Source organism: Desmodus rotundus, chromosome 5, assembly GCF_022682495.2.
Source record: "Desmodus rotundus isolate HL8 chromosome 5, HLdesRot8A.1, whole genome shotgun sequence".
Taxonomy (NCBI): Eukaryota; Metazoa; Chordata; class Mammalia; order Chiroptera; family Phyllostomidae; genus Desmodus; species Desmodus rotundus.
The window spans coordinates 74296053-74321333 of NC_071391.1; the positions used below are offsets into that span (position 1 = coordinate 74296053).

The window sequence follows — 25281 nt, forward strand, 5'->3', positions numbered from 1 at the left end:
GGTGATATTTGAACAGATTTGAAGAAGGTAAGGAAATTGCACCGGCTACAGAAAGTTTCAAGCTGAGGGAATAGCAAGTACCCTGAGGCAGAGAGTTTTTTTCAGAAAGGTGGTCAGAGAAGTCAAAGGTTAGAATGTTATGATTTGGGGGAGGGAGGTTGGAATTGGGGCAGGGGCAGGCAATGAGAGTCCTGTATGTTATTATAAGGACATCGGTTTCTCCTGTTAGGGAAGTACATGTTACAATTATTATGTAATTATGTTATGTTACTGATGAGATAACAATTACTATTAAAGCCATAATTTTACTCTTTGAATTTGATTTTGGTCAGCCTAAGCTCTAAAATCGTCCTGAGCAAGATATGGCAATTTATAAGCTCATTTTTCCCTGAATAATATTAAAATAAATCATCAATTTTCAGAAATTGACAATTTTCAAAGCAACCAACTGAAAGGTAAAAATTGTCAGATTGGATAAAATGAAATTAATGGTGATGGCATTAGGCATCAAGGCACTGCACTTTAAACGTAGAATGATGAATAAAGATATACCATGTAGCACTAACTGAAGCAAAGCTTGTGCAGCTATATTAATAGCAAGCAAATAGTTTTCAAAGTAAAGACTATAATGAGGGATAATGAGGGTTATTTTATAATGATAAAGTGATCAAGTCATCAAGAGAACACAAACTAAACTTTTACATATCTAATAGCAGTTTCAAGTGCAAAAACATAAAAATTGATACTTCTGTGAGGAGAATAGATAAATCCACAAATTTGGAGATTTCAACATACCTCTCTCAATAATTGACAGAATAAGTAGACAGAAAATAAGTAAGGATATAGAATCCTTGAACAATATTATTAACTAATTTAACAGATATTTATAGACCATTCTAACCAATAACAGCAGAATACACATTCTTTTCAAGTACACACAGAATTTTACCAAGATAGGTGTACACATAGATCAGACTAGTCTGGAATAATCTAAGTGAATTTAATCCACACAAAGTATGCTCTCCGACAAAAATAAAATTAAGGTAGAAATTAATAACAGATTTGTAGAAAACCTTCAAATATTCGGAAATTAAATACCTACCTTTAAATAACTCATGGGTCAAAGAAGATATAACAGAAAATTAGAAATGAATTTAGCTAAATAAATGTCAAACCACAACACATCAAAATTGGGAGATGTAAAGAATTAAAGTCAATGTAAATGGATAGCCAAACATTAGTGGATAGAATCTTAACTGCAGTGTACTCAATACATGTTTTAAAACAGTTCTCTAAAATTGGTAGGCAAGGTTACCTTATTAATGGAGTATGTGAAGCTAGAAATTGTTTTTTAAAGATCATATAGTCAAAATGATTAGAACTCCAGGAAACTGTTTCAACTCAACCTTTTTCTCTTGAACTCCAGACAGATTTTTCTTTTTAATTATTTTTTATTTATTGATTTGAGAGAGAGAGGAGAGAGAAGGAAACAGGAAGTATCTATTTATGTTCTACTTACTTATGCATTCATTGGTTTGATTCTTGTATGTGCCCATAACCAGGGATGGAACCCTCAACCTTAGTATATTGGGGCAACACTCTCACCAACTGAGCTACCCAGGCCAGGGTAAGCAGACAGATTTTACATCCAATCTCAGAAGTCTACTTAAAGATGACTTGAGATTTAGAAGCAAAAGATTAAACTTGCGGGGGGGGGGGGGAGCACTAATTTTATCTAACTCCTGTGGTTAAATAATGTAACTACTAAACCTAATGCACAAGATTTGAGGAAGAAGAATATAAGCCCAGGTTGGAGTTTAGGAAAAATTCAGACTCAGGGAATGGCAAATACATAGTAGTATACCCACTACTTCTTGAATTTTGTACAACAAACTTTAGTAAGAAATATTGTATTTGTTTAATGACTCTGAGATTTTAGGTTCCAGTATAGTTCATGGTAACCCCCCTTGCTGTTGAGCCTGCAGTTTATTACTGTTCATCCAGTGAATTGCCAAACTTGATATCCCCTGGGTTATTAACATGCTAATAACTTTTAATGTTTTGTTTACTCCAGCCAGAACAATGACTTAGAGGTGTTATTTGTGTTCTGGATAAATTAGATTTTAATTCTTGATGAATTTATTCTCAGAGTTTTAAGCCTCTAAATTTATACTAAATAATTTTGAAGAAAAGACGAAGGAATATAAAAGACACATTGAACAATTACCTAAATTACTTCTTATTTGCCTTAAACACATTTTTTCCTAGGAACACATAGCATTAAAATGAGATTAAATGGCATCAGTTTAGTAATACATTTTATTTTATACTAAATAATTGCTATTATATGTGAATAAAGAACTCCAGACAGATTTTTCTTTTAAAATTTTTTTTATTGATTGATTTGAGAGAGAGGAGGGAGAAGGAAACAGGAAGTGTCTGTTTATGTTCCACTTACTTATGCATTCATTGGTTTGATTCTTCTGTGAGCCCTGACTGGGGATCAAACCCGCAACGTTGGTGTATTGGGGCGACACTCTCACCAACTGAGCTACCCAGGCCAGGGCAAGCAGACAGATAGGCTATAGGCCAGTCCCAGCTGAAATAATGTATTTTGATATTCTTCCTTCAATATTTGTTCTATGTATTCAAATACTGTTTTTACATAAGTAGGTTACATAAATACACTATGTGTACATTTTTAGATTCTGGTAAATTCATATGCTCAAGTCATGAGCATATCCCAGGGTCATTAAATATTCTTCAAAGATGACTTTCTATTGTTACACAATTTTTATTGTATTTATGTACCAAAAAATAATTAGCTAATACTTATTAGTAGCTAATTTCTATTTTCTATAAATTATTCTACTTTCTGTTATAATTATGCTTCCAATTTCTTAATATGATAAATAATTTTAAATGAGCAAACCATATGTAATCATCTCTAGATTATTACCTTAAAATACATTTCAAGAAAAGGAATTACTGAATAAAATAACTTGAATATGTTTAAGCTTTGGCACATTTTACCAAATTGTTTTATAGAAATATTGTACCAGCATACATTTCTACTAAAATATTATCCATCTTGCATACTTACTAACATTTGAGCATTATCATTCCTCATTCTGCTGGCCTTCAAAACTTAATTTAGTTTTTAAATTTGCATAATTATTAAGGATGATCCTATCTTACATGTTTCAATAAACATGTAACCATCTATCATTGTGTTAACATTATTAATTCATTTTTTATTTGTGGAAAATAACTATATTAATTAAACATTAATGAAGTAAAAATCCATCACCCACACTCTAATTTTTAATTAATTTGAACATGTGCACACCCATTTATGGCAAAAACTCTTCTGGAGGTTTTTTTTTAAGATTTTGTTCATTTACTTTTAGAGGGAGGGGAAGGGATGGAGAAAGAGAGAGAAAAAAACATCAATGTGTGGTTGCCTCTTGCACGCCCCATATTGGGGACCTGATCCACAACCCAGGCATGTGCCCTGATTGGGAATCAAACTGGCGACCCTTCGGTTCACAGACTGTCACTCAATCCAGTGAGCCACACCAGTCAGGGCTCTTTTGGGGTTTTTAAATTCAAAATTAATTTTCAAGACTTTAATGAAATAATAGTATAATTTGAAATGTCTGTGAATATTTTTAAAAACAACTGTTTTAAAATAACAGGAATAAATATTATATACAATTAGAATGGGTCATGCAAGCATCTTTGTTGACTGTTTAGGTAGTAAAAATAGAAGGCAGATAATAGAATGAACATATTTGATAGGGAGTAAATAATATGTACTATGTGCATAATTTTAAATTACTTAATTGAAAATAGATACTTTATGAAGTGGTATTATCATAAAGGATAATATCCAAGAAGCAATAATTACACTTTGTTAAATGATCTCTAGTTCTACACGCAAAATCAACATATTTTCAATTGGTCGGATGACATAGGAACACTTTTGTTACAATGTAGGAGTAGTAGTCAATGCATTAAGATAAAATACAAACATAGTAGCTGTGGCGCTTTTAATTTCTCTTATTCTAGACTTGCCTGATAGATGTAAATGCTTGGGTGGTTAACAGGGTGTTACAACACATGAAACACAGCCTTTCTACACTGTAATAAATTAGCAAAGTTTTTTTTTAGACTGTTTATAAAGCATGCATAAAAAATTACTTAGTAAATGAGAATTCTGCATATTTATCATAGCTGACATTACTATGGTATCATCTCTATACAACAGATGAAGTAACAGACTGATTCAAAAGTGATCAGTAAGCTATCTTCCTCTTAAGGCACATAGCACCTCCAGCAAATATTACAGAGAAACAAATCACGTAATGCTGCCTGAGTTTATTACCTGGCTCCAGCACTTACTAACTCTGTGACCTTGGGCCTGACTTTAAGCTCACCATATCTCTATTTCATCATTGTGAAATGGGATATTAATACTGACTTTCAGGGTTGTGATAAGCATAATGTGGTTGACACATGGAAAATATATAGTCAAAGTTGCACAAAACTCCATGTTATTTTTGTTATTTGTTCCAAATGGAATTTAATTATACTCATTAAGCATTCTTTATCATTATGCATTATTTCTCAAAATGGGGTGTAATTTGCTCTACCAACTGGCAGATAAGTATAAAAGACTATTTAAAAACATCATTTAACAAAAAATCATTTTTTCTTGGACATTACCCTCTGCTGTAATACTTGATTCAGTAAACTGGCAAACTCACTGGCAGAGCTAAGGCTGGAACCCTCGTTCAGTTTGCGTGGCCAAGACTTGGGGGCCCTGGGGACTCTGGAGTTAGGCCCAGATGCTCTGTGTCTCCTAAGCGAACTTTGAGAGGCAAGTCACCACCAAAAGTGCCAGCCCAACTGAAACACTACATATTAGATTCATTTTCATATTTTATACTTCTCATTTTGAGTAGATTTTTACCAACAAGAAGTTATGCAAGAAAGCTTTCTTTGTGGTGAATGGATATTATCTCAAAAACTATAACAGGTTTCACAATGTACAGTGGAAATCTTTGTTTCCTATTAGATACCCTTTCAAAGCATTTAGAAACAGCATAACTTTCTACATGAAAATAACTTCTGCATAATAATCCTTTAATACATTTTTTATCTTTCAAATTTACAAAGCTTTAAAATGTATTTGTGTGTGTGTTTTTCTCCTCTAGAGCTGGGTAGAGAAAGCGGAAAGACAGGCTCTTCTCTCTGATACACTTGACCTCTCAGAGCTCTTTCACCCAGACACATTTCTCAATGCTCTCCGCCAAGAAACTGCAAGGTAACTAAAATAAAATGCCTGTTTATCTGTGAGGGTAATTACACTTTGCTTTTTCACTTCTGGTTACATCCCTTTAATTGTCGAGAAATAAATTATTGTTGAATCCAGATAGTTGTATTATTTCCTAATACTTGACTTTTAATTATGCAGTTTACTTTTAGTTTAAAAGGTATTGATTTAATTATGATGTGTTTTTTATTAGAATTGAAAAAGGTAAAATTTAACTTTTAAAATTTTGGTTATTTATTTATCTAGACTATTTGTGAACAGTATGGTAGGCCGAAGTGAAGTGGAGCTAGTTAAAGCTAAATGAAATAAAGTTAAGTAAAATTTTGAATGTAATTTCTCATACTATCCACATTGAATTGCTCAAAAAGCTACATGTGGCTAGTGGCTATAATTTGGACTGCTTGAAAATGTTTTTATCTTTGCAGAAAATTCTGTTGGATGGTGCTAACCAGGCTTTTGCATAGGGAACAGTATGTGATGATTAAGTTATTTTTGTGACAAATTTGCATTATAATTTCATGTATAGTCTATAATTTTTAACAAATGTAGAATGGGAAAAAAAGAGACACTTCCCAAAATATACTGGACAAAATTTCATTGTTCAGTGATTCAGGGAGATTTTAATTTACAATGCCTGAGGATCATATTATAAATATTAATATTTCAGCTCAGCTAATAAACATTTATTCCACACCTTTCAAATGTCTGAATTTGAGGATGATGGTCAAAATGGAGGATATAAAAAATAAAGGCCCCACCCACAAGGAACGTATACACCCTTGAAAAGGAGACTGACATAACCAGTTGACTTTAAAAATGTAGTGAGAATTCTACCTGAAGAGATTTTTATTGCTTGTACATTGTAAATATTTTAATTTTAAATAAATAAGAATATATCTATCTTATATTACTCTTTATATTGTCCTTCCTGAGAATTACTTCTGTCTAACATTTGGTGCTTTACTTTTACAGGGCAACAGGCTGTTCTGTGGATAGCCTTAAATTTGTAGCCTCCTGGAAAGGTCGACTACAAGAAGCAAAGCTGCAGATTAAGGTATTAGATTAATTTTAAATGTTTCTCTGAGTCTAAAAATTACATTTTTACCAACTGTGATGAAAATATTCTGTAATTCCAATCTCAGAGTCATCTATCTTTATAGTGTAAGATTCGCAGAGATAGATTGTATTACCTACGTGAGAAATCACATAAGTAAAGATTGTATGATAACTTGTACAAAATACAACTTTTTCTAAGGCAAAAATAAGAACCTAAGGGATACAACATATTTTAAAATAATGGCAAAAAATGATACAAATCTTGAAGTTATGTTAGATTACCTTTTCTAAAATTCAATTCAATAAATATTTACTATAAATAAAGGATGTGTAAATATAACATATAAAAATAGACTAGGAGAGCCAGGAGATGGTGATGGAGTAGATGGAAGTTACTGACCTCCCTCCAAGACTAAACTGATATTAAAACCAAAATATAGAACAATCATGTGAATAACCAACTGAAGACTAGCTGCAAAGAAGTCTTATAACCAAGGATTTACAGAAAAATCCACATTAAGACTGGTTGGAAGGATGGAGACATGAAAAGGTCTAGCCCTGCTCTTATATATGGCGGCTGAGATTCTGCAGGGATATTTCAGTTACACAGGACTCCATGAAGAACGTGGAGCCTCAACCCTAAGCAAGGCTTCCCATACCAGAGCACCTGGGCCAGGAAGAGGTGCCCATATGACATCTGACTATGAAAATCAGCGGAGATTCTGTCTACCAGGCAGGGATGGAAGTCTGCTAGAAACCAAAGTGCCTTCTTAAAGGGCCAGTGCACAAAATCTCTTTCATAGCTACTCACCCTGGGTTCCAAAAGAGGGAGGGTGGGGCAAACTAGAGTTGTGTGAAGAGAGACTGGGATTTGTGGCTCCAGGGAGAGAGCTGAAGGGACAGTTGCCAGGATCTCTGTATTGAGTCCCTTTCACACACTGCAGATACTGTATTTCTCCTGGGGAAATCCAGTAACCCCACCCTCTGGACTCCCTGTAACCCCACGCATCTCACACCTGGGCTGAGGTGTAGAGGTCCAGGAAGATCAGGGGGTGTCAGTGATGACTTGTGTGGCTCTGAGGTAAGGGCCATTACTTTACCTTCTTGTAATCCTGGCCATTGTACCTCCCCCTCATAGGAGATCCACCATCCCCACCCTTTCGACTCCTGATGGTCTCACATTGTGGAGCTCAGGCTCTCCACAAGTTCCTCCAGAATCTGAGACAGACTCTGTTGAGTGGCTCTAAGACAGGGACCAATTTATCCCTTGCAACCTGACTGTGTAGAGCCCTCCCTTCACAAGGCCCACTTTGTCTGTTTGGACCTGATAACTTCTGCAGGCCTCACCCTAATGACTCCTTGAGACCCTGCCCCTGCCCCTCCCCGCCCCGCCAAAGGTCTGTGGGCATCCAGTGGGACTTTTGCTGGGTGGTTTCAGACCCAGTACTGGCACCAGATTTGAACCTGTATCAAACCTGCCCCTACCTGGTGACTCACTGAGAACCTACCTCATGCAACTTGACTACTGCCAGAGGCTCCATCAGTGCCTGAGCCTAAAAGGCAGCTAGCAGGTAGAGTCAGGTGGAGGCATATCTTGGAGTGCCTTGTGCCTATTGCTTATTTGCCCACAAGCTTGGTACTGGCTCAGTACTTGGTACACAGCTTGGACCTTCTCATGCACACACAGGTCCAGCAGAGGAAGCCACAAACTGTGGATCACTTTGTATCACCAAACAGGTTCCCCGGGGCCAGTCACAGGCAGCATCTGATGTTGATCTGCACTAGAGTCCCTCGCAAGAACAAACATACCCATTGGCCAACTTTAGGCAGCATAAGAACAGTACCCAAATGCTTTCACAAGTGGCATATCCAAAGAAAGATCTCAGCAGGCACTAGGCCCTGCTGAGCCAAATTCCACTTCTTGTGGTCAGCACCTGCAAAGCAGTTTTTGCACTGTGGTAAGAGTCAGTCCTCAGAGTCAGCCAACTTGAGAGTTGAACCCACACAGGAATGGGCCAATAGCAATCAAGACTCAATTACTTCAGGAGGGCTCACATAATGCACACAAGGGACCTTCCTGGAGCACCCAGCTCAGGTGATCAGGGAGACTGCACCACCTATTATATAAGGCCATCATACCAAGAATCAGAGGTGGAGCACATCTACCTAATACAAAGAAACAAATACAAAGCAGCAGCCAAAATGGGGAGATAAACAAACATGCCCCAAATGAAAAAACAGGGGAAATCTGCATTAGTAGAGCTAAATTAAATGGGGGCAAGCAATTTATTAGACAATAGATTTTAAAAAATGGTTATAACGATGCTCAGGGAGCTTAGAACTACAACAGCATGAAAAGAGACATAGAAACCTTAAAAAAGAACCAGTCAGAAAAAAGAACCCAAGAAGAAATAAACAACAAGTTACATAAAATAGAGGGTCAAATCAGTGATGTAGAAGACAAGATAACAGAAAACACCCATTCAGAGCAGCAAAAGGAAAAACAAATTTTAAAAAAATGAAAACAGTTTAAGTGACCTTTGGGACAACATGTAGAATAACAACACCCACATCACAGGGGTACCAGAAAGAGAAGAGAGAAGGCAAGGGATCAAGAATCTGTTTGAAGAAATAATGACTGAAAACTTCTTTAACATTGTAATGGAAAATATGACACACAAGTATGGGAAACCCAGACAGTGACAAGATGAACCCAAAGGGAACCACACCAAGACACATCATACTTAAAGTGGCAAAGGTTAAAGACAAATAGAGAATTTCAAAAGCATCAAGAAAGAAGACAGTTACCTACAAGGAAACTCCCATAAGACTGTCAGTTGATTATTCAACAAAATAACCAATTTATTTCAGGCCAAAAATATTTCAGGCCAGAAGGGATTGGCATGAAATATCTAAAGTGTTGAAAAGCACGGACCTACAACCATGACTATTTTACCCAGCAAGTATACCATTTAAAATTGAAGGAGGAATAAAGAGCTTCTCAGACAATAAAAAGCTAAGGCAGTTCATTACCACCAAACAATATTACAAGAACTGTTAAAGGGTCATCCTTAAGGAAAAAAAAACACAGAGGAACATAAGTAAAAAAATAAAATAGCAATAACTACATATCTACCAATAATCACTTTAAATATAAATGGCTTAAAAGCTTCAATAAAAAGACACAGGGTATCCCTGGCTGGTGTGGCTCAGTGGATTGAGTACTGGCCTGCGAACCAGGGGGTTGCTGGTTCGATTCCCAGTCAGGGCACGTGCCTGGGTCTCCAGTGGGGGATGTGTGAGAGGCAACTACACATTGGTGTATCTTTCTCTCTCTTAAAAAAAAAAAAAGACACAGGGTAGCTGAATGGGAAAAAAACAACATGATCCATATACATGCTGCCTACAAAAGACCCATGTCAGAATGAATGACACAAACACTAAATATAAAGACATGGAAAAGATATTTTATGCAAGTAGAAATGAAAAAAACTGAGGTAGCAACACTTATATCAGACAACGTGGACTGTAAAACAAAAGCTATAATAAGAAACAAAGAAAGACACTACATAATGATAAAAGGAACAATCCAACAAGACGATATAACCTTTGTAAACATTTTGTGTACCCAACGTAGGAGCACCTAAATATTTAAAGCAAATTTTGATGGACATAAAGGGAGAGATCAGAAACAGTCATAGTAGAGGTTTCAATACCCCAATGACATCAACGAATGGATAGCCCAGACAGAAAATCTGCAAGGAAACAAAGTCCTGAAATAACACAGTACAGCAGGTGGATTTACTTGATATCTTTGGAAAATTACATCACAAAAAAGCAAAATAAACATTCCTTTCAAGTACACATGGAACATTTTCTAGGGTAGATCATATATTAGCACACAAAAGAAGTCTCAAGAAATTTAAGAAGATTGAAATCACATCAAGCATCATCTCTAACAATAATGATATTAAAATAGAAATCAAGCAAAAGAAAAATAGAGAACACACCAACACATGGAGGTTAAATAACATGTTACTAAACAATGTGTTAACAATGAGATCAAGGAAGAAATGAAAAGATACCTTCACACAAATGAAAAAAAAAAACCCCAAAGTCCATAATCCATGGGACACAGCAAAAGCACCCCTTAGAGGAAAATTCATAGCATTATAGGCCTTCCTCAAAAAAACAAGAAAATCTCAAATAATCTAACTTACATGTAAAAGGACTTGAAAAACGACAATAAAAGCCCAAGTAAGTAGAATAAAGGAAATCATAAAGATCAAAACAGAATGAAATAGAGTCTAAAAATCAATAGAAAAGATTGATAAAACCAAGAGCTAGTTCTTTGGAAACATGAACAATATTAACAAACCTTTAATCAGATCCATCAAGAAAAAAGATCCATCAAATAAATAAAATCAGAAATGAAAGAGGAGAAATAACAACTGACACCAAAGAAATTCAAAGGATTATAAGAAAATACTACAAATCACTATATGACAACAAATTGGACAGTTTGGAAGAAATGGATGTCTAGAAACATAGGATCTTACAAAACTGAATCAGGAAGAACTCAAAAAATCTGATTAGATTGATTACAGCTAATGAAATTGAGGCATTAATTTAAAAACTCCCCACAAACAAAGGTCATGGCCTGGATGGCTTAACAGGTGAATTTTACTAAACATTTTCTGAAGAACTAACACATATCCCTCTCAAACTATTCCAGAATTCAAGAAGAGGTAAGACTTACAAGCACATTTTACCAGGCCAGCATTATCTTAATTCTAAAACCAGATAAAGACACTACAAAGAAAGAAAATTGTAGGCCAATATCTCTGATGAACACAGATGCTAACATTTTCAGCAAAATATTTTCAAACCATATCCAGCAATAGACTAAAAAAGATTATACACCATGATCAGGTAGGATTTATTCTAAAGATGCAAAGTAGGTACAGTATCTGCAGATCAATAAATGTGATATACTTAATAAACAACATGAATGATAAAAATCATATATAATCATATTAATAGATGGAGAAATGAAGAAAATGATCCCATTTGCAGTTGTATCAGAAAAAAATACCTAGGAATAAGTGTATCCAAGGATGTAAAAGACATGTACTCAGAAAAATTATAAGACTGAAGAAAGAAATTGAAGAAGATACAAATAATTGGAAGCATATACTGTACTCATGGATAGGAAGAATTAACATCATTAAAATGTCCTTACTACCCAAAGCAATCTGTATATTCAGTACAGTCCCTATCAAGATACCAATGGTATGTTTCACAAAACTAGGATAAATATTCCAAAAGTTTTATGTAACCATAAAAGACCCTGAATAGACACAGCAATCTTGAGAAAGAAAAAAAAAAGTTGTATGAATCATGCTTCCTGATATCAGACTATACTACAAGGCCATAGTAATCAAAATATTATGGTGCTGTCATAAAAACAGACATACAGATCAGTGGAACAGACTAGAGAGCCCCAAAATAAACCCATGTTTTTATGGCCAATTAATATTTGACAGAGGGGGCAAGAACATAATACAATAGGGCAAAGACAGTCTATTTTATAAATGGTGCTGGGAATATTGGACAGATAATTAGTCCACCCTCTTACATAATTCACAACAATAAACCTAAAGTGTGCTAAAGACTTAAATGTAAGACTCAAAATCATAACAATTCTAGAAAATAACACAGGAAGTAAAATGTTGGACATTGCTAATAGCAATATTGTTTCTGATGTTATCTCAGGCAAGGGAAACAAAAAACATAAACAAATGGGACTACATCAAACTAAAAAGTTTTTGCACATCAAAGAAAACCATCAACAAAATGAAAAGGCAACCTACTGAATGGGAGAACATATTCATCAGTGATACATTTGATATGGGGTTAATATCCAAAATGTGTAAAGATCTTATATAACAACACCAAAGAAAAAATCCAATTTTAAAAAGGACAAATGATCTGAATAGACACTTCTCTGAACAGGACATACGGATAGCCCACATAGATAGATGAAAAGATGCTCAATATCACTAATCATCAGAAAAATGCAAATTAAATTCACAATGAGATAGCAACTCATGCCTATCAGAATGTCCGTCATCAGTAAATCGACAAACAAGTGTTGGCAAAGATGTGGAGAAAATGGAACCCTCATGCACTGTTGGTGGGAATGCAGATTGGTGCAGCCACTGTGGAAAACAATATGGAGTTTCCTCAAAAAAAATTAAATATAGAATTGCCTTATGACCCATCAATTCCACTTCTGGGAACATATTCAAATAAACCTGAAACACTAATTTGAAACATTTTGTGCACCCCATGTTCACTGCAGTGTTATTTACAATAGCCAAGATTTGCAAAGAGCCCAAATGCTCATCAGTAGAGGAGTGGATGAAGCAGCTCTGGTACATTTACACAATGGAATACTTCTCAGCTGTAAAAAAAAAAAAAAGAAGGGAATCTTACTTTTTTTTGACAGCATGGATGGATCTGAAGAGTATTATGCTAAATGAAATAAGCCACTCAGAGATAAATATCACATGATTTCTCTTATGTGTGGAATTTAGTGAAGAAAATAAACAAACAAAATAGAAACAGACTCATAGACACAGAAAACATACTGCCAGCTGTCAGAAAAGAAGGAGTTTGGTGGCTGGATGGAAAAGGTGAAGGTATTATGCAAAACAAAACAACTCACAGACACAGACAACAGTAAGGTGATTACCAGAGGGAAAGGGGGGAGGAGCGCCAGAAGAGGGTAAAGGGGTAGCTGTGACAGTAAGAGACCACTTTGAGTGATGAACATACAGTCTAAACTACAGATGATGTATTATAGAATTGTACACTTGAAATCTATATAAGTTTTTAACCAGGGTTACTCCTGTAACTTCAATATAATTTTAAAAATACACCAAATCTCATCCTTCAGGTATTTGTAGTTTTGTGAATACATTGATTTACTGTTAAAATCAAGCCATCTATGTTAAAAAAAAATCATCTTTTTCAGTATAAATTTCCCTAGGTAACTGTCTTGTTAAAAATTCATTAGTTTTAAAGCAAACAAAATATAACCAGAGACATTGAAGTTAAGAACAATCTAACAATAGCCAGAGGGGAGTGGAGAGGGGACAGTGGGGAGAGGGGTTTACAGGAACTACTATAAGGGACACATGGACAAAATCAAGGGGGAGGGTGGAGGCGGGGGAGGGAGGTGGGTTCAGCTGGGGTGGCGTGGAGGGATGGGGAGAAAAGGCATACAACTGTAATTGAATAACAATAAAAATTTTTAAAAATTCATTAGTTTTAAATAGATTATAACAGATGATCATTTAAATGTTAATAACAAAGCTAATTAAAAAATTGTGTAATGGAAATTCCCAAATAACTCTAACCTTCTTTTACATCAGTAGCATTCTCTATGCTTCTTCTTTCCTATTCCCACACATAGAAATGTCCCACGGCTGATATGTTGCATGTTGTGATACGATTATCTCTGCACATTTATATTGGTCTGTCTTATGAGACTGTAATGGTATTAAAGACAAAGACTGCCTGATCTATCTTCAGATCCCCAGTATCTAGTCCTGTGCATTATATATAATTAATTTTTTTTAATAAATTAAATGTAAGACACTAGTTCTTTAACTTAATCTAAGGCAACAAGCTTTTCAGAAATTCTGTTTATATAGTTCTAATTCCCAGATGAACAATTTTTTTCATATCTCTACAACTATTTAACATACTATATAATATATTCTGTTTGTTGTTTGTTTTCTATCTTACTTCACTAGAATGTAAGTCCCAGGAGAGTAGGGGTTTTTTTCCCTCTATTTTGTTGTATGTCAGATGTCTCAAACAACAGCACTCAGTTAAACCCTTCTTGGATTGTTACTTGCGGGCATATAGTAAACAGATGAGGCACTGTAGCAGGTTTTGTTAGCAGCAGCTACAATGGAATAGTATGCCAGAACTGGCCGTTCATAATAAGCAAGATCTTTCTTTTTGTAGCTGTGTAGTTTGCTACAAAATTTTCCCTGGAAGCTAAAAGACTTAGAAAGGTTCTCTTTCTTCCCTTTGCATTTTATTTTAAACTTAGCTTCTAGCCCATACAGCGAGCTACCTTAGCTATTACTGGTGGTTATACACTGTTAAGCAGAGTAAGGGCACATACAATGTGTAATCCAGGAACCAGGTATTCTGCCTGATTCATTGTCTCTGCCAGCTCTGGACCACACATGCAGTATGTAACCTCATTATTTAGATGTAGTGGTGTAAAAAGCATGGGAAACTAGATTTATTCTGTGTCAAGGTTGTTAATACTTCCAGAGCTATGACACCCCTATTCTTACAAATTGGGAATAAAATCATCTACAACAAGAAAATCTTAAGCTTACATGTTGTTTTGTAGATGGTAAAAAAAAAGGCTGACAGTTAGTAAAACAAGATTCTAATTTTAGTGCTTAAAAAAAGAGCCATGTGACTTTTTAAAGCAACTAATGGAGCAGTTGGAGCCCCTGTTATCTCATTTATCAATAGATTTGAATAACTTCCTTGACACACTTATTACAAGGATCTCTGAAAATGTGTGTGTGTATAATTTTTATTGTTTCTCTTAACTCAATTTGGATTATGTTTTATTAGGCAGTATTTTAATTAGAAACAAAAGTGTTTTAATAAAAAGTTCTATGCTTTTATTTAGGAAAGCAGAATTCTTACATTTTTTCATTTAGCATTCACAAGATATTTTATTGTTAAAAACTAAAGCACTCACTAGTATATAAATATGTTTATATTTAGGAACATTGTCAGTTTAATGCACCTACAACTTGAAGTAAGAGAGGCCACCCCTGCACATGAGATGGAAGGTGGTCCCACAGGCGTTTTCATCTCTTGGCTCCTTATTTATGTCAGCTATAACAGCACATTTGCTAACTTTCTCACCTATAGTTTCCGGGAGTATTTGTTAGGTAAGAAGTCTTTGTAAGCTTCTTAGTGTTTGTATTTGGTAAACCCAGTAAATTAAATAATCCACTTAGGTTCTTATTAATCATAATTTTAATAAAATCATTATTTCAGTGGGAGAACTTTGGCTTGAATTATATTTGAATTCTACTGTCACTCTACAATTTAATCAGTTTTGAATTTTTTAATATCTACCATGCAAGATTGAATTAAATCAGTAAAATGTTTGAGCAAGGTTATAATTCCCCAATCAATCAATATCTAAAACCCTCCACATCCACTTAAGAAAATATGTAGATAGATAGATAGATAGATAGATTGATTGATTATTTGTTAAAAAGAAGTTTCAAAACTTGGTAGCAGAAAATGCGTAAATCAAGCTCCTGTTCAACTTGCACGTTAGGTCTTGCCCTTGGCTAAGACAGGATTGCCCTGGCAAGTCTGGGGAGCGCTCAGCTACGGGCTTTCCTACTGACAGCATCACACACAAAAGACACAATGACTCTTCTGTCTTGGTAAGTGAGGCCTATTCCTCCTGCATCCTAGGTATGATTCCCTAATGTACCTGAAAGAGGCCACTTCTTTGGGACACAGTAGAGTCATAGAGCCACTGTGCTTGCCAGATGACCTTGGCTGCTTCATGTCAGGCTAGAAACTGCCCTTGCACAAAGTTGTTCAGTTCCCTTCCTCACAGTTTATTAGGACACAGATGTTAAAGGGGTGAAGAAATTAGAACTTAGACATTTGAAGTTTCATGAGTAAAATGTGCCCATCAGAAGTGGGAGCTAAGAGGTTTAGCTAACATCCTCCAGGAATGAGTGTCAGCTGCCAGTTGTGGCTGTCAGCCCAGCAGTGGAAAAACTCCCAAATCATAAATAAATAAATGAATAAATAAATACATAAACAAAAAACTCTTAAATTATTGAGATTAAGGCATAGAGTGAAAACATAAGAAGCTCAACAGACCAAGTACTGGCAATGCTGTGGCATGATGTAAATTCGTATACATGATAAGTGGGCATATGGATAGAATTACTTTGGGGAATAATTTGTCAATATCATGGAAAATGAGAGTATAATTCAATCTAGCAATTTCATCTCTGTACAGAGAAGTCCATGCAGAGGTGTGTAAGGAGACACTTAATGTTTATTTTAGTGTTTTCATAGTAAACAATGACATGAACTAAGTGTTCAATGGTAGAAGAAAGGATAAATAATGTGTTGTATATTAATACAGCAAAATATTTTGTAACTGTTAAAAATGAAAGAATAAAATGAATGCCCGTAGACCAGTGAAGAAAGAAAAGAGTAAGTAACAAAATGGTATAATAAAGTATGTTACCCTTTATATACAATTTGGAAATAAGAAAAACAGTACTGTTTATTGTTTCTGTCCAGAAAAAGTCCAGCCATTTTAATATAACAGAATGGTTTGCACAACGATGGGCAGCCAAGGAGAGGGGACTAGAATGCTCATGCATGAGCAACGACAACTTCACTGTACTAGTCAGTGGGGGCGGTAGATGCCATTGAGTGAGCATGTGTTCTGTGTGGCCAACACATTCAAAATGACTGAGCAAGTAGAGCAACAAATCTGTATCAAATGGTGCATTAAGCTTGAATATTCCTCTATAGAAACTATTTGGATGATTCAGAAGGCTGCAGCTATGGGCAACTGGTGATTGGCAGCCTCATCATGACAGTGCCCCTGTGTGTGCATCACATCTGGTGCAGAGTATTTTGGTGAATCATTAAATCACTCAGGTGACTCAGTCCCACTACGGCCCAGATTTGTGTCCTACAACTTCTGGCTTTTCCCAAAACTAAAATCACCTTTGAAAGGGAAGGGATTTCAGACCTTTGATGAGATCCAGGAAAATACGACAGGGCATCTGATGGCTACTGGGAGAACTGTGTGAGGTCCCACGGTGCCTACTTTGAAGAGGACTGAGGCATCATTGTCCTATGTACAATGTTTCTTGTATCTTCTTCAATAAATATCTCTATTTTTCATAGTGCATGGATGGATACTTTATGGACAGACCTCATAAACAATCATGTAAAACTAAATGCAGAGGTATAAATTCAGTATAATGACTGAGTAAGGTGAGAACAGAAGAGAAACAGGAAAAGCAAGGTATATCCAGAGGATTTCAACTCTATCTGTTATAGTTTATTTGCTTAGAAATATGGAACAAACATGGCTGTATGTGAAAGTCCAGTGAAAATGAGTGGTAGGAACATATAGGTTAAAACATATTTTTGTGATTTTGTGTGTGTTTGAAATATTTTTTAGATTTCAAGAGAGGAATCTGGCAAATAAAGCCATATAGTAACTTATCAAAATAAAACTGAGTTTAACATGAAACTGAGTTAAAACTGACTTTTAAATTCAAATTAAAACCCAAAGTATGCAAGAAATTCACCCCTTTTTTCATAGCAGCACTATTTACAATATCCAAGTGGTGGAAACAGCCTAAGTACCCGTCAGTGGATGAATGGATTAAAAAACTGTGGTACACTCAGCAATTTTGAGAAAGAAGAACAAAGTAGGAGGGATCACAATACCTGATATCGAACTATTATTATAAGGCTACTGTAATCAAAAGAGTCTGGTACTGGCATAAGAACAGACATATAGATCAATGGAACAGAACAGAGAGCCCAGAAATAAACCTGTATTAATTGACATACAGTCAGTTAATATTTGACAAAGGGGGAAAAACATAAAATAGAGTAAAAATAGCCTCTTCAATAAATGGTGTTGGGAGATCTGGACAAGTACATGCAAAAAATATGAAACCAGACCACCAACTTATACTATACATCAAAATAAATACATCTTGATATATACCATACATCAAGATGTATAAAAGACAGGTTGTGACACCATAAAAGTCCCAGAAGGAAACATAGCCAGGAAAGTTTCAGATATCCCATGCAGCAATATTTTCACTGATATGTCCCCTAGAGCAAGGGACATAAAGGAAAGAATAAACAAATGAGACCTCATCAAAATAAAAAGCTTCTGCCCGGCTAAAGGAAACATCAGCCAAATGAAAAGGAAACCAACCATATGGGAGAACATGTTTGCCAATGATACCTTGGACAGGGGGTTGATCTCCAAAATATATAAAGAACTCACATGACTCTATACCAGAAAGACAAGCAATCCAATTAAAAAATGGGCAAAGGACCTGAACACTTCTCTAAGGAAGACATACAGAGGGCCCATAGACACATGAAAAAATGCTCAACATCACTAGCCATTAGAGAGGTGCAAATTAAAACTACAATGAGATACCACTTCACACCAGTATGGCCATCATTAATAAGTTAACAAACAACAAGTGCTGGTGACGTAGAGAAAGGGGAACCCTAGTACACTGTTGGTGGGAATGCAGACTAGTGCAGCCACTGTGGAAAACAGTATGGAATTTCCTTAAAAATCTAAAGATGGAACTGCCTTTCGATCCAATGATCCCACTGCTGGGATTATACCCTAAGAATCCTGAAAGAACAATTCAAAAGAACCTATGTGCCCCAATGTCCATTGCAGCATTATTTGTAATAGCCAAGTGCTGGAAACAGCCTAAGTGCCCATCAGTAAATGAGTGGATCAAAAGACTGGTACATTTACACAATGGAATACTATGCAGCAGAAAGAAAGAAGGAATCCCTGTCCTTTGCGACAGCATAAATGAAACTATTGACTATTATGCTAAGTGAGATAAGCCAATCAGTGGAAGACAAATACCATATGATCTCACTTATAAGTGGAATCTAATAAATAAAATAAACTAATGAGCAAAACAGAACCCGAGATATGGAAACAGGGAACAGCCTAACAGCTGCCAGAGGAAAGAGGGGAGGGAGAATGGTGGAAAGACTAGGAAGGGATTAGTCAAAGAACAAGTCTGAGTGACCCATGGACAGGGACAATGGTGTGGGGATGGGCTGTGGGGTGGCAGAGGTGGGTTGGACAGAGGAGGGCAAAAGGGTAAAAATTGGGACAACTGTAATAGAATAAACAGGAATTAAAAGTAAATTTTAAAAAATTCAACATTGTATATAAAATAAATGAGTAGTTTCAATTATGTTTTTAGTGAACACAGTTATTACTATTGCTAACCCCTTTTGAGAAACTAAAAGTTGGATAAGGTCTTATAAATATTTCTTTCGAAGTTGATTGAGTCATGGTAATTAGTTATTTGGAATATACTTACGCAATTATGGTCAGCCTGATCTGCACTATCTCTTTAAATGTTGTTTTGAAACTGTAAACAAAACCAAATTTTCTTGTAAATATTCAGATATTTTAATCAGAGATTCACTTGTGACTAACATTATTTGAGTACAGATTTTTTCTTTTTGTTTTAATGATTTTACTGTTTATATTCTGCTAAATTGAAAGCTATGCATTGTAAGCAAAATAAGAGTACTTAGAAGAAATTATATTATGACAAGAGATGGAAATTTAGATGCCTTTCACTTAATTATTTGCATTTGACTCAAATAGTACATTTGTACAGATGTCAAGAGGCAGCCTGAATAATGTGGTTCTTTTAATATAATGTAAACAAATGAACTGTCATTTCAATAATTATTTCTTTGCATCCAAGGTTTATGTGTCATGAGCAATAATGCATTAATGACTAACACAGACTTTTAAAAACCTTAGTAAAAAGTATGAAGTGTATCCCATAACTATATACATAAGTATAAGTAGCATTTTTAAATGGTTTGTCATTTGACAGGGGTGAAAAAGAGAGTGGAAGTACACCATTGATAAAATTAGAAAGCATGCTGTTATATATCACCTAGCTCTTTGATGTATAAATGAAGTGATAGACTCAATGATCCAGAATAATTTTAGAAAATATTTTGCATATTAAATATTATAGGCAAAAGTTTTTTGACTGAAATTATTCAAATAATTTCCACTCAATCCTTTATTTTGCCTCACTCAAATGGATACAGTATATAAAATAATTCTGAATGTTTAGTGATTAGGAGATGGATTAGATTAATGAACAATAATAGCTAATACTTATGAGCATTTACTCTGTATCAGGCAATTTTCCAAGCATTTTTAGAAGGGATTTCTTATTTTCCCCTCCTGCTTTCTTCTGTGTGGAGAGATAGTTACTAATGTGAATACTGGTCGACTCCTCTACCTTCTACCTCACTAAAAGCAATAAGTGTTACCAAAAGTGTTACCAACAAAAAGTGTCACCTTGACTCTAAATTGTATGGTACTTTCATTTATCATTGTAAATTTAGGTACTATGTAGTATATATATATATATATATGTTTGTTTATATTCTTATGAAGTTCAAATTATGAGATCATAGATATAATTCACAATGTGAAATACTGACTCTACATTTGTTGCCTTTAGATAAACTTAAGGTAGATTAACACTGCAGAAACTGAAAAAAGCACATAGAACACTCTTAAAAAAGAAATATGAAACAAAGTCACCAAAATAAGTTTATTTTTATTTGCATAATTTCTTAAATTTATATTAAGGTTAATTTAGAGAAAAAGATTAATTCTTTTTTTCTCTTTAATTCTTTTTTCAGTTCTGCATCTCATGTCAAGAATTTTTTGCTTAAGTTATGTGAACTTTTTTCTGTTCTTTAAAAAATGATGTTAAAATTTCATTCAGGGAATGCATGTTCTTGATTTGTAATTATGCTTTTCTTTCCCCCTCCTGGAGAAAGAATGACTTTTGTGGCTTTTACCATTGTATTTCTGTTGGTATAATGCTAAGGCACCTGCAGTTATATAAATGATGGCACTTGTATTTTTTCTTAAAATTGAGAATTCAGTCTAAAGGGAGTTCACAGTGCCCACTGGTCCAGGTCTTCACCTTCTTTATTCTCAGGTAAAATACTATAATCTTTGTTTTATGTCATTTGGAACACAGGGTCACAGTGTTACCTTTAGGGTATAATACAGTAACTCCTGGTGTTTCAGACTTTAATATGGAGTTTAATGGTTTATGTGTTTCCATGACAGGTTAGTGGCTTATTACTGGAAGGATGCAGTTTTGATGGAAATCGACTTTCTGAAAATCAGCATGATTCTCCTAGTGTATCATCAGTTCTCCCTTGTTTTATGGGCTGGATTCCACAGGTAATACACTTTTAATTTGTAAAAGTTTTAATTTAATCAATTCATTCTTAGATTTTTATCTTTTTAATAAGATAGTTATCCTATGCACTTTTACTTTCCAATCTCACCTGCATTTGAATAAGTTGATAGTCAAAACATTGTGTCCTTTATAATTTTTAAGATTTATAAGAATTTTAAAATATTTAATTTGTCATGGAAAGAATAGCATTATGATTTTTAATTTCTAGGTAATATGTAGCCTTTAATGACAATGTGAACTACCATGATTATATTCCTATTATTTTCAGCAGTGTGCTAAATGCTTTACAAACTTGACCCCGTATACTCTTCAGAGCAGCCCTGCAGGATGGATGTTACTATTCCCATTTCAAATGAGGAAATGCATGGTCACACATACTAGATGGCTTCTCCGTGGTTAGACATGCAGGAATTGACAGTATCAAGATGCTAATGCACACCCAGTTTTCTTCCACGCCCTGTCCCTAAGCTTCTGATGGGCAGATGAAGAAAAGTTTTGACAAAGACTTGTGTGATTAAATTGTCCTCTTTTAAAATTGAAGATTTTAAGTCTTCAATTATTAAAATAATTTTCAATAATAGAACTTGGGAGATATTTATCTTTTAAAACAGAATATAATTATAAATGAAGCACATAGCTTTTACTTAGTATAATTTTAAAATATGTGAGAAAACTTTACAGTTCTGGTTCTATATCTAAGGACTAACAAAACTACTTCATATTCTGCTTTTACTACAAGAAAATGAGTTTTCTCACTGGGAAATAACATCTTGAATTTTCTAATTATCCTACCTTGAATTGTCTTCTTATTGTAATTCTCTTTATAAAATAAAAATCAAAAGTATCAGAATAATTTTAAAAGCACAACTAATAAAACCATCAGTAATCAGAGAGCTGTCCTCTGACCTAAAAAAGCGTACATTCCCGTGAAGTCCCTCATTCCCCCACATCAGCGTCATTGTCTCTAGTATTAGAGTGACGTATCAGATAGAGAGGGGAGAAGTTGGAATAATCTTCATTTTTATTTCAATCTGGCTATTATTTCACATAAGAAATTTCTTTCAAAAGGCTGGTAAATTATAGATTACAAACATTAGGCATGTGAACCAAATTTACATACAAGAGTTAAGGTTGGAATTTGCCGATGGTTGTAGGTTTTATATGATAACAGAGCGACTTAAGTGAATCTAAATTATGTAAAGTGTTAATTCTCTGGCATACCATATTAAAAGCCACATAGGGGAAAAAGAAAAGTAGGACACATATAAACTGGTTTACTTAAGGAGAAACCCCAGCGATAAAAATAGATGATGAAGAATAACTGAGTAGGCATGAATGCAGACGAAAACGTTCTGGAGCAATACCCACATACTTGACCACAAACTGAATGCAAATCGGGAATGTAATGTTGTTAGGGACAAAGCCAGTCTGTTAGTGGGTTGGGTAAACAGCTACACGACATTGCAAAACCAGGAATTTATCCCTCCACAGTATTTACTTCATGTATCATTTCTATCCAATTTCATTACCTCACTTCTTAAGTTCCTATATACCATATATTCTGCTGCATACTGGGGTTAAAAAGATAATAAAATATTTTCCATGCATTAACCTAAAAGAAAAGAGGCCTTTCAAAGCGAGAGACAACAAGTGTTTATTTGAGATCAATGAGAAGAGCTATTCAGGAAGCACTGATTCAGGCAGAAGCCCAAGTCATGTTTCCAATTGAAGACAAAGGCAAGGGGTGTTTATGAGAAGGGGCACAGTCCCACCAATAGAAGGGAGGCATTTATGTTCTTTGTAAATAGTGTATTTTAGTGCTCAGTCCAATAGTCATCAGCCAAGTAATAATAACTGCTTTCTTATCTTTGCACACAGTTGTATAGGGCACAGTTTTGCCCTGGGCCCAGTCCAAAGGTTCTTTTGCCCTGTTCTAATATCCCAAAGAGGCATAAGATGTACAGGGCAGTTCCTCCGGCATGGCAGCTCCAGATCCATTTTAAAGTGGCTGAATTAATGATTGATTGATTAACACATTGAGTCTTCTGTTGAGTGGGGGAGCAAACAGGTAAAGAAACTGTTATAGTTCACAGTTATATAGAAGTTTACATAAAGTAAGTTGGCAGATGAGGGAGGCCTCAACTCAATCACATGTGACCATACGAGGGAAAGTCAGATGACCTCAGAAAGAGAGGACAAATTCAAACAAGGTAGGGACAGGTCATTCCAGATAGAGGGGTAACATATTTAAATGCATAGAGATATGAAAAAACTTAAGTTATTCTGACAACTGCAAGCATAGTATGTCTGGAAGTGTATGGTTCATATGGTAGAGTGGTAGGGGCTGTGGTTAGAAAGGAGGGCCAGGAACCAAGTATGACAAGCCACATAGCCACACCAAGGAGTTTACAACATCTTATGGTCAGTAGGATGCCACAAGGAATTTAGAACAGGAGTGTGGTAAGATCTGACTTGTACTTTTGGAGAACCAGTCTAACAATGAGAGGGTGCTTGACTGGCACAGGGTGAAATACAATTATATGTACTTTTCACAGTGATGCTTTGAGTTCGGTAAAGCAGGTTTTTTCTCTGCTTTGCTGATGAAAAAAGTGAGAATTAGCTAAGTTTAGTGATTGGTCATGGGTCCCACAATGACAGCACTAGCATTGTGCAGTATCTAGCATTTATTTCCATTGATTTTGTGCCAAGCACTGTGTAGAATATTTAAAATACGAGATATTTAGGCTTTCCAAAAGTTTTGAATAGGAATTGTCATCTCTATTTTTAAACTAAGAAAACTAAAGCTTAAAACTTGACCGAGATAACATATTAATAGGTAGGCAAATAAGATTCAAATTTAGGTAATGGCTCTTATATCTTGGGCCTAATATTGAACCAACCTAATGATATAAACCAGGATTTGCAAAATTAGAGCCCACGTGCCTAATCCACTGTGCTGCGTTTGTGCTGCCCACAGAGCCCGTAACCATGTGAGCTGTGAATGGTTTTTACATTTTAAAATAGTTGAAAAACTCAAAAGTATAATATTTAATGACATGAAAATTATATGAAATTCATATTTCAGTGTCCACAAATAAAGTTCTGTTTGGAAAAGAGTCATTCCTTTTATGGAGATACTGTCTATGGCTCCACTGAGACGGTAACAGCAGAGCTGAGTAGTACGTCAGAGACCACAGAGCCCCCAAACCCTAAAATGTCTGCTGGCACATCCCTTACAGAACAGTTTACAACTCCGTACAAACTGTTAAACTCTCCAACTTCTGCTAGAGTTTTTTTAGGGCAGCCACATCCATTTTTTAGTAAGTTTTACAGAAAAGATGAGTGCACATCAACATTCTAAAGCATTTTTAGCGGGAGGGAAGGAACCAGCATAAACGAGAAGGAATCCTCAACATCCATTTATGTAAGCCGGTGAAAAGAGTTAGTTTTGTCATTTACTCTATGGCTTCCTTACTGCAGAAAGTATAGGATCCTTTTATGAGCCTGGGTGAAATAATGGAGTTCAGAACTTTGGTGACTAATTCCATTTAGGCCAGAAGGAAGTTTTTTGGGTTTGTTTGGGTTTTTTTTTGGCTTATTTGTTGGTTTGTTTTTTACAAATTATTTCTATAATATTATCTGTCACCTAATAGTCCTGATTTCAGCATAAACATGCCCAACAACCCCATCATTTGTACAATATTCCTTTGAGGTAGATAGCACCTCCATTTT

At 35.2% G+C, this 25281-nt stretch overlaps 1 protein-coding gene across 3 annotated transcripts in view; it reads left to right on the forward strand.

Moving 5' to 3' along the window:
* Positions 1 to 25281, forward strand: part of DYNC2H1 (dynein cytoplasmic 2 heavy chain 1) — a 320982-nt gene that overhangs the window by 290915 nt on the left and 4786 nt on the right. For all 3 annotated transcript variants that reach the window (XM_045204038.2, XM_053924343.1, XM_053924344.1), the window contains 3 exons: positions 5220 to 5329; positions 6311 to 6392; positions 21414 to 21530. In XM_045204038.2, the coding sequence (XP_045059973.2) occupies positions 5220 to 5329; positions 6311 to 6392; positions 21414 to 21530 (309 nt within the window). The remainder of the gene's footprint in view (positions 1 to 5219; positions 5330 to 6310; positions 6393 to 21413; positions 21531 to 25281) is intronic.